Source organism: Ipomoea nil, unplaced genomic scaffold (genome assembly GCF_001879475.1).
Source record: "Ipomoea nil cultivar Tokyo-kokei standard unplaced genomic scaffold, Asagao_1.1 scaffold1596, whole genome shotgun sequence".
NCBI classification, from domain to species: Eukaryota; Viridiplantae; Streptophyta; class Magnoliopsida; order Solanales; family Convolvulaceae; genus Ipomoea; species Ipomoea nil.
In genome coordinates this window covers 951,090-963,802 of record NW_017618024.1, presented here as the reverse complement: position 1 = coordinate 963,802, position 12,713 = coordinate 951,090, and the positions used below count along the sequence as shown (strand labels likewise).

The 12,713-nt window shown below is 31.3% G+C and overlaps 1 protein-coding gene across 3 annotated transcripts; it reads left to right on the top strand.

The window, feature by feature from the left end:
• Positions 1 to 5,110: 5,110 nt before the first annotated feature.
• On the top strand, positions 5,111 to 11,519 carry LOC109190963 (target of Myb protein 1). 3 transcript variants are annotated; one of them, XM_019341552.1, is made up of 11 exons: positions 5,111 to 5,423; positions 6,605 to 6,683; positions 7,423 to 7,521; positions 7,641 to 7,754; positions 7,876 to 8,036; positions 8,483 to 8,564; positions 8,856 to 8,941; positions 9,472 to 9,663; positions 9,860 to 10,344; positions 10,461 to 10,631; positions 10,677 to 11,267. In XM_019341552.1, the coding sequence occupies exons 1-11, from the start codon at positions 5,323 to 5,325 to the stop codon at positions 11,246 to 11,248; spliced, it is 2,142 nt and encodes a 713-aa protein (XP_019197097.1). In that variant the 5' UTR covers positions 5,111 to 5,322; the 3' UTR covers positions 11,249 to 11,267. The 3 variants fall into 3 exon arrangements, with proteins under 3 accessions (XP_019197097.1, XP_019197096.1, XP_019197098.1); XM_019341551.1 differs by having other exon boundaries at positions 10,461 to 11,519; XM_019341553.1 differs by having other exon boundaries at positions 5,336 to 5,423; positions 6,559 to 6,683; positions 10,461 to 11,267.
• The last annotated feature ends 1,194 nt before the right edge of the window (positions 11,520 to 12,713 follow it).

The following is a 12,713-nucleotide window of genomic DNA, read 5'->3' as shown; positions in this document are numbered from 1 at the left end:
TTTTTTTTTAATTTTAATTTTAATTTGTATATAGTTTTGTTTGGATTATTATTATTATTATTATTATTATTATTATTATTATTATTATTATTATTATTATTATTATTATTATTATTTATGAATTAATAGATTTTATTTAATTTCCATTTGAGATTTACTTACCAAATAAGCTTTACTACAAAAGTTTGGGGGGAAAAATGGATTAGGATTATTTTATTTTTAATTATATATAGATAAATTGATTCTATTTCATTTTTTAAACAAAATATTCCTTAAAGATTAATAGAAAAATGAAGCTAACTTATTAATAACCGATTCTATTACATTTTTTTACGCAGAATTTTTCTTAAAGATTAATATAGTAAAATAAGGCTCAATTTTTATGCAAAATCTGTCCTAAAAGATTAATAGTATCTTAATGATTCTTTTTCTTATACTGCTTATTGATTCTTTTCCATTGTTCAGAGTGTAGAAAAAATTCACATGGCTAACATTTTCTTCCATTCATTTATATTTTTCCATATTATTATTAATTTCCTTCCCAATATTATTCTATATTGTTTTGGCGTACGACTTCCTTCCATTCATTTCTATTTTTTCATATTATTATTATTTTTTTAGACGGGAACTTGTAAATGAGGATATTGTTTTTATTAATTAATATAGAATATAGATTACCAATTAAAATTAAAGTTTTTTTTTTTGAAAGTTACTGGCTCTATTACATTGTAGTATCTGTTCATATACTTTCTCAACCTACTGAAACACAAAGAACCAATAACGCCTCCATTGAGGCTCGAACTTATAATCTTCCAAATGGAAGTCCAACTCGGATACCATTGGACCACATAAATATTAAAGTTTTTATTATAATTGAACAATAATATTACCAATTATTATTTGAAAATTTTGTAAAACAGTAAGTAAAATTGTATTACGGATAGGAAAATATATGTACTTTAATTTAAATTTAAATTATTAACAATTAATTCTATTTTATTTTTTAACAAAATCTTCCTTAAAGATTAATAGTAAAATAAAGCTAAATTATTAATAACCCATTCTATTACATTTTTTACACAGAATTTTTCTTAAAGATTAATGTAGTAAAATTAAGCTAAATTATTAATAATCGAATTTATTACATTTTTTTACGCAGAATTTTTCATAAAGATTAATAGTAAAATAAGACTAAATTAGTAATAACCAATTCGTTTTCTATTTTTTTACGCAAAATCTTCCGTAAAAGATTAATAGTAAAATATCTTAATGAATATTTTCCTTATACTGCTTATTGATTCTTTTTCATTTTTCAGAGTGTAGAAAACATTCACATGAATAATATTTCATTCCATTATTTTCCATATTTACATATTATTATTAATTTTCTTTCCAATATTATTATTAATTGTTTGGGGGTACGACTTCCTTCCATTCTTTTTCATTTTTTTCATATTATTATTAATTGTTTAGGCGGGAGCTTTTAAAGGATGTTTTTTTTATTAATTAATATAGAATATAAATATAGATTAATATAGAATATACATTACCAATTAAAATAAGTTTTTTTTTTTAAAAAAATATTATATTGAACAATAATATTACCAATTATTATTATTATTATTATTATTATTATTATTATTATTATTATTATTATTATTATTGGTTCACATAGTTGAATTATTTATTTTTTATTTAATTATTATAAACATAAATAATATTTTACTAATTAATTTATGATATTTATCAAATTGTATTTTTTAAATATAGTGTTTTATCCATGCATTGCACGGAATTTTATTTTTGTTATTATGAATTTAAAATAAAAATAGAAAAAATAAAAAGATGTTAAAATGTACAATATAATAATATAGTTGGACTTTTATATATTTAGTCAAGTATCTATTTCATAACATACAAAATTTAAATTTAAATTTTGTATGGTTAATATATTCTCTAATCATGTACATATTTAGATAAATTTATAGAAAAAATTCATATAATTAAGTTGATTTATTCCAAATTGTATTTCATATGTATATATGAAATTTAAAAATATGAATAATAAAAACTAAGAGAATTGTACTTAGAAATCAATAAAAAAATGTAAATTCTAAATTTTGTATGAATAAATAAATATTCTAATCGGACGCATATCCTTATATGATTGTATAATACTTTGTATATACACATAATATTTATTTATATGTATATAGGAAAATCCTATAATATAATTTCATTAATTATAATTTATATTGATAGATTTATACTTAAAAATTTATATTTAGAAATTTAAAGAGTATATGTATGTATATTTAAAAAAAATATAAATATTCATGTTTTGTTAATTTTATAATTTCATTTCTTTAATTATATTTCATATTTTATTAATTATAATTTAATGAAAGTGTCACAAATATGTCTACGGAAGAAATCATATATTTCTGAATTTCATTAATTATATTAATTATTATTACCAAATATTGTGGCAATTACCACAATAATTTCATTAATTATAATATTTGTTTTCTTCCAATATTTAAATACATTACCATAAAATTACCATAATAATAACACAAAAGAAGGAAAGAAAAATTATGAGAATAATCTATATCTATATATAATTAAAAGTAAAGTCCTCCTAACCAAGTTTATCCCCAAAACTTAGGGGCATATATATATAAATTGCATATTTACCATATATGCATATTTTGTGTCTATATAGTATAATTTTTGGTATCAAACATTTGAATGGTAATAAACGGGGGAAAATGTCAACATACAAATGATAATTCTTTCATTACTATACTAATTTTAATGGTAATTCATTAATTACTATATTTCACGATGAGTCAGCCTGTTCATGCCCATCATTTTTCAAGAAACACAAAAATGAAATAGTCAATTATTAAAATTGTTTATGATTTCATTTTTAATTTTTGTCTAAAGTTAAAGATATATATTATCGGCGATTATAACATTTTTTGTATTAACTGAAAATTTGAAAGTTTTACCTTTTTTGAGATCTCTTACCATTTTATAATTTCAATATTATGCGATTTTGAACTCATCCATGGTGTACAAATACACTCTATATGACCATACAAAATCCATTGAGGAGACATTTGTACTGAAGAGTAAACTTCTCCTTAAACTAAATTCGGGTGTCAAGAAAATCTCCGTTTTCATTCATAATGATATTCCTATTTCTGAGTCTCTCATCACTGTTCGGTACATCAATCATGTCTAGATTTCTGGGTCTTCCATTGTTCCCTTTGATCCTTATGATTGTGCCATTGCCAGTATTTTTTATTTGGGTTCAGTACAACGTGGATTTTTTTGGGAGGTTTCTCTAATTAAATTTTTGGTTAAAAATTTATATTTCCTTTGTATTTTATTTTATTACTTTTTTTATTTATTTATACTAATATGTGAATGGAGTAACACAAAATCTGAAATTGTATTTGTTATTTATTTCTTCTTTTTAAATAATCATTATTTTTGTGTTTTACAAAAATTTAGAAAAAATCAAATATAGCGAGATTTTTAATAGGTTAAACAAACACTCTACTCAAATGATATATATAAAAATGCTATGAAATGTTGTAAAATGAACTCTGCTTGGTAAAAAAAAAAAACATAGAAACTTGAATGACATGTACAAATCTCGAAGTCAACATACTAACTCTAAGTTTCAGAAAATCTTACAAAATTATCAAATTACCGTCTTTATCATCCTCGATCGCATCTCTACAATCTTCCATAAAAACTAAACCAATAGAGTTCTGTTACAAATGCTCTTCCTCCTCAATTTCCTTTTGTTGAAGCAGAGCCTCCTTAAGTATCTTCAAACTCATACCAGATGATATAAACTGCAAAACATATTGAAGTATGTGAGAATATAGTTAGAAAAATGTAGAAAATTCATACAAAAAGAAAGTAGAGAGATGAGTCTGAGATTCTTTGATTGAAGAAGCCATTGTATTTATAGGTAGAAAATACTAATTCAAAAGGAAAGTATAATAATTTATTTATTTAAGGGAAAGTATAATAATTTATTTATTTAAGATAATAACATTATTATTATTATTATTATTATTATTATTATTATTATTATTATTATTATTATTATTATTATTATTATTATTTATTTATTTATTTATTTATTTATTTTCCATTTGACATTTACTTACCAAATAAGTTTTACTACAAAAGTTTTGGGGGGAAAATTTATTAGGAGGATTTTACTTTTATATATATATAGATATAGATATATAGATTTATTTATTTATTTTCCATTTGACATTTACTTACCAAATAAGTTTTACTACAAAAGTTTTGGGGGGAAAATTTGTTAGGAGGATTTTACTTTTATATATATATAGATATAGATTTAAATAAACTTACAATGGAGGTATGACTACGGGTGGCGGGTTATACGAGTGTGCCTGCGAGTTACATAGGTCATGAGACCAACCTGTATAGCACAGGTACCCCTTAGGGGCTAAGCGGGACGATCCATTTGGATCGGATTGGAGAAATATACACTCAACATGCCTAAATAAAGGCTAAACGAGCTCAACTCGACAAATCAGGATTGTTTTTATAGCTCTAAATATAAGTACTCACTTTCAGTTTTTAATTTTAGTTTAGCTATTTCAGTCCGTCCGATTAGCCTGACAATCCGAAATTTAAGGCTAAAATCAAATCAAATTCAAAAATAAAATAATAAAATAAACAATTAGTCCAAACCAATTAGCCCAATAATTCAGAAGTAGCCCAAAACTGAGCGAGCTGGCCGATTGACATCCCTAATTTAAATGATACTTTTCTACTCCGTACTTTTCTTTAGATTCCAGAAGCTGCAAATTCAAGGGTGACGTCAGCAACCCACACTTTTTATTCCCTCACCTTTTTTAAATGGAATATCGCTCCGACCGTCCGATGAAATAGTCGGCCAAACGAACGGCATAGACGGAAGTCCACCTGAATAAGACATATGGATACACGTGTTCTCACATGATTGGTCGCCGAAGAAAAATATTTAATGGGGCTTATTTCGGTAAAAATAAGAAATTCCATCCATCCAATTAAAAAACAAATAATAAGCTAATAATCATCACCATCACGGTAACAGAAAAGCAAGAATTTCTCTGTGCGATCACACGCACACCCGCACTAGAGAGAGAACTCGATTCGATTATTATTAAATTATTGGTTTGACGATTTGGTTATCTCCGCCGTGATCTCGCCGGAGCAGTTAGGCGGTGATAAGAGAGATTTTGGTTGATCTCCGAGGACGACTTTGCTAGGGTTTCGAAGATGGTGAATTCCATGGTTGAGAGAGCGACGAGCGACATGCTCATCGGCCCCGATTGGGCCATGAACATCGAGATCTGTGACATTTGCAATCACGACCCAGCGTATGCACCCATCTTTCTCTCGTGTCTGTGCTTTTTCAACTTTATTTTCATTGCCGCGTGTAGGTAGCACAACGAGATATTGGATTAGCTTCTAAATTTTGACATTTGGTTTGTTGAATCCGAGTAATTTGAAATTAGGATTAAATCAACTTTTGAATAGTTTAGTGCTAGTGGAATTGAAAGGACTAGTAATATGTTGAATGAATTTTGGAGTTGAATGTGGTCTTCTGTGGGAGGGTAGGTTGGTACGAATAGTTTGCTCATTTTCTAGACTTCATTAGCAAAGAAGCTTGATCCCAGAGGAGGAGGATATTTTCTGTTTTCTGGTAAGATTGAGGTTCTTTGTCATGTTCATATCTCGGAGCTGGATAGGTTCTTCCTTGAAAGCTGATTCTGGGAGATTGGAATTGGTTCCTGGCTAACTTGTCCTGGAGGTTTTAGGGTTTACACAATAGAATGTTCCATGAGCTGTAAGAGAGGGCATTGATACTTTATAAGATGTGTGTCACATTTGGCAGTTTTTTTTTTTGGATTGGTAAGTTCATACTTCTCAACCCAGAAAAATTATAAAATAAAATAAAATCCATTTGTTGCCCTTGTGCTCAAAAGGCAAATAGTTTGGTCTTGGCAGAATAAGGCTATTTTCCATGTTTTAGTCACATAATTCAATTTTATGAAAATTGAAGAATACCTCACAAGTTGGCACCAGCTATTTTCAAATAATTTACATAATCGGGAAAAACAGAGACTTATATTACATACAATTAATATTAGATTCATTGGTAGCAGCAACTATTTTCAAAGAAGTCACACAATCTGAAAATTTATGATGTGGTTAATAGGATTAGTATTTTGCTTATAGATGACAAGAAATAATTTTTGTCAAGTGTAAAACTGTCTCTCAAACATATAGGGACTTCCACTATTAATTAATCTAATATATATCTGAAACTAGATGGTTCTGAATGACACTGCCAGAATGCTGGATAGGTAAAATTTTTCCTACTTTTTCTATATGGATTTTGCAAAGTGGCATTGATATATTCTTACCTTGTGTTTTTGCTCTTCTTTTCTGGATTTGATGGGGGTGAGAGTTGTCTAGATTTGGTAGTTGATTAATTTGTTATTTAACCAGTTGGTTGCATTCGTTATCATTGTTTGGCTTGATGCCCACTTACCAGGCAAGCAAAGGATATTGTGAAAGGCATTAAGAAACGACTTGGCAGTAAGAATTCAAAAGTTCAGCTTCTTGCATTAACTGTAAGTGTGAGCAACTCTATGCAAATTGTAGTTCTCTCTTTATCAATTTTTTTTAAATAGATTTTTTTACCCAATTTACCCCTTTCAACTACTGAAAGTTTTGAATGATCGCTTGAAACCAAGCATGTTTTGCTTCTGAACTTATCTACTTGAAAACTGCTCTGGTGCATTATTATTTTTATTATGGATGTAATTCTGGCTTTTGCCTATAGGGATGTAAATAGTGTATGATGAATCTGGTGAAAGTTTGGTGACATAAATACGTATAGGATTTATTGACTTATATATATTTTCCAAGGTTCATTTTAAATTTCTGATATGTGAATCTGATGTCAACTTCTTTGTTTTCTTTATTTTGCTTTTGCACAGCAAATAGAGTAGGCTTTTCTAGGATAAATCTTGAGCTTTGTGGCCTTTTTCAAGAATATGAGTGTGGTGTGTTTTGATTCTGAGATAAATTGAACTACTTTCAGTATGTGGATGGACCATAGTTGCCAATGACTTGATTACTGTGGCCTTAAAAAAGGCTGCAGTTTCATGCATGTCTCATAATGTTATAAGAATCATTTAAAAAAACATATTCTTTATGTAATTTGTGATGAACTCTAATTAAAAAAAAAATCTAAAACATGTATCCTATTCTTTTTGGTAAATCTCCCCTATGGCCTATCAGTTTGCTTTAAAAATCTGGAATTTTCTTTTATTTTGATTTTGATTAGCTTGTTTTACAATTTTCTAGCTTCTGGAGACAATTGTGAAGAATTGTGGAGACATTGTCCATATGCATGTAGCAGAAAAAGATGTTCTTCATGAGATGGTGAAAATTGTGAAGAAGAAGGTTATATTTTGTACTCAGTATTCTGGTCTTTCTAGTTGACAATTTGGTATTACTAATAGCTTAACAAAAGTTTAAAAACAACAATACTAATATACTAATATACCATTTTGCAATTGTAGCCTGACTTTCATGTCAAAGAAAAGATATTGATCTTAATAGATACATGGCAAGAAGCTTTTGGAGGAGCAAGAGCCAGGCATCCCCAATATTTTGCTGCTTACCAGGAGTTGTTGGTAAGTTGCACAGAGAACTATCTTCTCATTCCTACTTCTATATGATACATGAGTTTACATTTGAAAATAAATGCATAGAATTTACATATATGTACTTTGAGAACTTTGCTTAACCTTTCAGCGAATGGGAGCAGTGTTTCCTCAGAGGTCTGAGAGGTCTGCACCTGTTTTCACTCCACCACAATCCCATCCATTGGCTTCTTATCCTCAAAATGTCCGTAACCCTGAATCTAGAGAAGATGCAGCTGAGCCTTCAACAGAGGCTGAATTTCCAACTTTGAGGTAGATTTCAGCTCATTATGTAGGCTGCTTACTTTCCTGTGGATTGATTCAATTTTCTACGTTTCATGCTTCTAGAATGTGTTGCAAAACTACTTTATTTTTTTTTTGATGAGTCAATTCTTAAAGACAATTTTAGGGCTGGACCGCTGGAGTAGATTTTAATTTTCTCCCCCTTTCCCCTTTTCACTGTCTTATTTTGCTTCTAGAAGGTAACCAATTATACAGAGCATCTTTAAAATTTATGTAATGTAATCCATTGTGTTTTGGTTGTTGGGCTGTTTTTTTTTGGGTGGGAGGTGTTACGATGAAAAGAATTCTCCACCTTTTGCTGTGAGTTTCAACTAAGGACTCTATCACCCAGTCAAAAAATCCTTTTTCACTAGATGTTATGACATCGGTAGTAATTTATTTGTTTTATTTCTTATATTTTCGCTTTGTGTTGCTAGCTTGTCAGAAATCCAGAATGCACGTGGTATCATGGATGTTCTTGCAGAAATGCTTAGTGCACTGGATCCTGGTAACAAAGAGGTATTATTCTTATTAATGTTATAGAGGAGGGTCTGGTTTACACTGGTGCTGATGTGCTGCCTGTGCTTTAATAAAGTCAGCTATTTCTGATATTAACATCATGAAGTAGTTTATGTCAGATTAGCAATGGGCTATAATGCTCATAGTTGGGTGCTGAGCATCTGTAATTGAACTTATTCCACTAATGGGATGTTTTTCAACTTGATTGGTTTCTACAAATATTGCCCCTGTTTTGACACTGAAAGAAGTCAAAGAACTTATCTCTGCATCTTGAACATTCTTGATTGACAGGGGCTCAAGCAAGAGGTTATTGTTGATCTGGTGGAACAATGTCGTACATACAAGCAAAGAGTTGTTCACCTTGTAAACTCAACTTCGTAAGGCTCCACATAACTTAATCACTTTCAGTACATCATTTCTTGATATCATGAATTGCTTGCTAAATTTTACTTTTGATTATTTATTTTTGTGGAGTAGAAAACAAAAAAATTTATTGTCAATAATGTGCCATTTTGAAAAATTCTATGTTGCTCACAGTTGAGAGAACTATTAACTTAAATCTGAAGTTTTCTAGGATTTGAAATTTTTTTAATCTGGATTTAGTTGCATCTATGTGTGCAGTAATTATCAGTGAAGGAGTCAGTGGGAAGCCATGAAGTCTCTTTGTGGTCGTTCATTTTCTTTCCTACTTATTCACACTCAAAATCTTAATTAATTATCCCAGCAGGGTAGAGCATTTCCATAAAAGTAATTAAATAAGTAGCCATCTCCACTGCAATTATACCTGTGACTCTGTGAGGTTGTCTTTGGCTAAAAGGAACAGATATTGATAAAGTCCTTGCTTTCTGTTCTCAAACTGTGCTACTGACCAGCAAATTCCTTTGTGACTTAAATTTACTTCATGCAGGGATGAATCGCTTTTATGTCAAGGACTAACACTAAATGATGACTTGCAACGTGTCCTTGCCAAACATGAAGCCATTGCATCTGGAGCTTCTCCTGCTCAAGCAGAGAAATTAAAACAAGCTGAACCTGCTAAAGGGCTCCTGAATGTTGATGCTCCTCTTATTGATACTGGAGACAAGCAGACTGACCAAGGGTAAATAAGTTATCTGTAGCCATTGTCTTTATTGTTGGATAATTACAAAATTTGCTTCTGTGTAAGTTGCTTTGTGAATATTGAATATTAATTTGTATTCCCTTGGAACCTTAACACCAACAATTTTTTTTTTTTTCAAATTCCTTGCCCTCTAAGTTGATCACTTAATGATTTTTGATTTCCATCTCTTTTACAGTTCTACATCAAGTGCTAGTTTGGGGACACAGTTGCTACTTCCTGCTCCTCCATCAGCTAATGGTCAATCTACAACTCCGACAAAAGCTGGTCCTAAGATGGATCTTTTGAGTGGAGATGACTTTGGTTCACCCGCAGCAGAGGATTCATTAGCACTTGTTCCAGTTGGTGTGGTAGAAGCTCAGCCGGCTAATCAAGTTCCTCAACAGAATGCCCTTGCTCTCGTGGATATGTTTTCAGAAACCACTAATCCTCAGTCTACATATACAGTTGGCCAAACACACCCCTCATCCTCTCAATTTCCTCAGCAACAGAACTTTCAATCCCCACAGCAATCTTTTTACACTAATGGAACTGCATCTGGAACAATGTTACCGCAACAAGAAAAGTCTCCATACCTTCAAGGGTCTAATACTGCTTGGAATGGCCAGATGACCCAGCAACCGCAACCGCAGCCACAGCCACAGCAGCCATCTCCAGTTTATGGTGCACTTCTTTTTATGTTTTAATGGTTCCATTCAATAGGGAGTTCTTGAAATCCATCTATTTAAGCATTTTGGGTCCCTGTCTAATCTTTAAAATGCTGCTTAATTTCTGGGCAGGTGCTGAAACGACTGGTGCACTACCCCCTCCTCCCTGGGAAGCGGAGGCAACGAATGATGGTGAAATGAGTGGTAGTCCACTTACACAAACAGTTCAAAATAATCAGGCTTTTGGAGGTAGTCCTCATGCTCTACCAACGCAAAACAATCAATTTGTTGGTAGTAGTCCACATGCTTTACAAATGCAAAACAATCAATTTGTTGGTAGTAGTCCACAAGCTTTACAAATGCAAAACAATCAGTTGGGAGGTAGTCCAACAATACAAAATACTCAGTTGGGCAGTAGTCTACAACCTACTGTACCGATGCAAAATGCTTATGGTTTCCAATCTTATGGCAAAGAGCAAGTTGGTGGTATGTATGCTCAGCCCATGACTGGTGCCAATCCTGTCATGAATAGCCACGGTATGCAAAGCAATCAGATGGCAGGTTTTCATCCTCAGCCAATTCAAGGTGGGCAATCAATGGGTATGTTTCCACAACAAATGCCATCTGGCCAAATGGCTTATATGTATCCACAGCAGATGTATAGCAACCAAATGACTGGGTATGGATATGGCTATGGTTATGGTCAGCAACAAAATAATCAGTTCCTTGAACAAAGAATGTCCGGGTTATCTGTCAGGGATGATGGCGTCCTTAAGAGTTCGTCCTATCAACTTTCTACTCCGTCGTATGTGCCACCTGGGAAACCCTCAAAGCCAGAAGACAAACTATTTGGAGACCTTGTTGACATATCCAAATTTAAACCCGCAAAAGGTCCTTCTGGCAGAGCTGGGAGCATGTGACAGTGACACTTCTGTATTCAATACTCTTTTTCAACCTTTTCTTATTGTAACCTGATCAAAGATTCCTTTTTTTGTTTTTTGAAATATTTGGTCATGTTTATTTTTGTTTTTATACATTGTTTATTTTTACTCTTTATGAGGTTGCTTTTTCTCATTGATTGTACATTTGCTATAGAGTAGAGAAATGAGATTCCCAAGGATTGAAAAAAATGTTTAAAAGACCTCTGTTTGGTAGCTTTGATTGATATATGGAAGGTTTTTCTTTATAATAGCAGATATATGTTGAGTGATTGTAATTCAATTTTATGTTAAAAGAAATACTCTGTTCATAATTGTTTTAACTTGTCAGTATTTCTACAATTATACAATCCCATAAGCTTTTAATGGGGAACATTTTTTATAGAGTTTTTACATAGTATTTTGCTTTACTTTCAAATAGAAAATAATTATGAAGTCTGGGCATGATTGATGAAAGATCTTAATTACCGAAATGGTTTCTTGACTATAGCGAAATTATCGATTTGGTCCTTGATTATTTCTTTTGACCAATTAAGTCTCAACTTTGAAAATCTTAACCAGATTGGTCCTTTGTTTGTTTTGTCGTTAGACATTCATTAACTCGGGACTAAATTGGTAATTTTGTTATAGGTAAGGGACCATTTCGGTCATTATATGCACCATTTTTTTCAAAAAGTTAATTACTGAAATGATCCCTTGACATGCAATCTCATGCTGTCAAGATAATCAATAAATGACAATATAAAGCCATGCTACTTCTCATACTTTCATGCAATACGTGCAAATCATTTAATCATGCAATAAAATGAACATGATGCTTTAGTATAAGTATAGATAAATATACATATACACTCTTTCTTTGGTAACAAGGAACACTTGTTCGAAGGAGGTTTCTTAGAGACACAATGACTCGCGTTCTTCTTTGACTTGAGTCACACAGACTCGCTTTTCTCTCCTTTTTCTAGAGTCACAATGACTCGCTTTCTTTCTTTACTTTTTACTCGTGGGCGAGGTAGGAACTTCACCATAATGTGAACGGACCTATCTGGGCTCGGCATAACCGGCCTAATACTCATCTCGTCCACACAACCACTCTCTTGGTTCTTTTCTTAAACTCTGTGGAATTAGGTATCGTACTTGTCAGTGTGCACACCCCCTAATCGGGATTCCAAGCCCGACGGGTAGTATCCTACCTAGTAACTCGGGAATATCGACCTCGTTACTTCACATCGTTTTACAATGTCCGTTTCTTTCTGTACTTTCTCTTTTCTTCCGAAAAGACATAGTCCTAACGGGCCTCCAAAATCTCGGATTACTCACACTAGATACATATAGATATAACTCATGCATTTCAATCTCATGCAACAACTTTACTTATGCAAACTTATGCACATAGCTTCTCATTAACTTCTCTTTTCTTACAAATTAGAAATCAAATATCATGCAA

Coding starts and splice junctions, on each gene's coding strand:
- LOC109190963 (XM_019341551.1), top strand. CDS start 5,323: ATGGTGAATTCCATGGTTGAGAGAGCGACGAGCGACATGCTCATCGGC. Junction 7,522..7,640: donor TGAAAATTGTGAAGAAGAAG/GTTATATTTTGT, acceptor TTGCAATTGTAG/CCTGACTTTCATGTCAAAGA. Junction 8,942..9,471: donor CACCTTGTAAACTCAACTTC/GTAAGGCTCCAC, acceptor TACTTCATGCAG/GGATGAATCGCTTTTATGTC.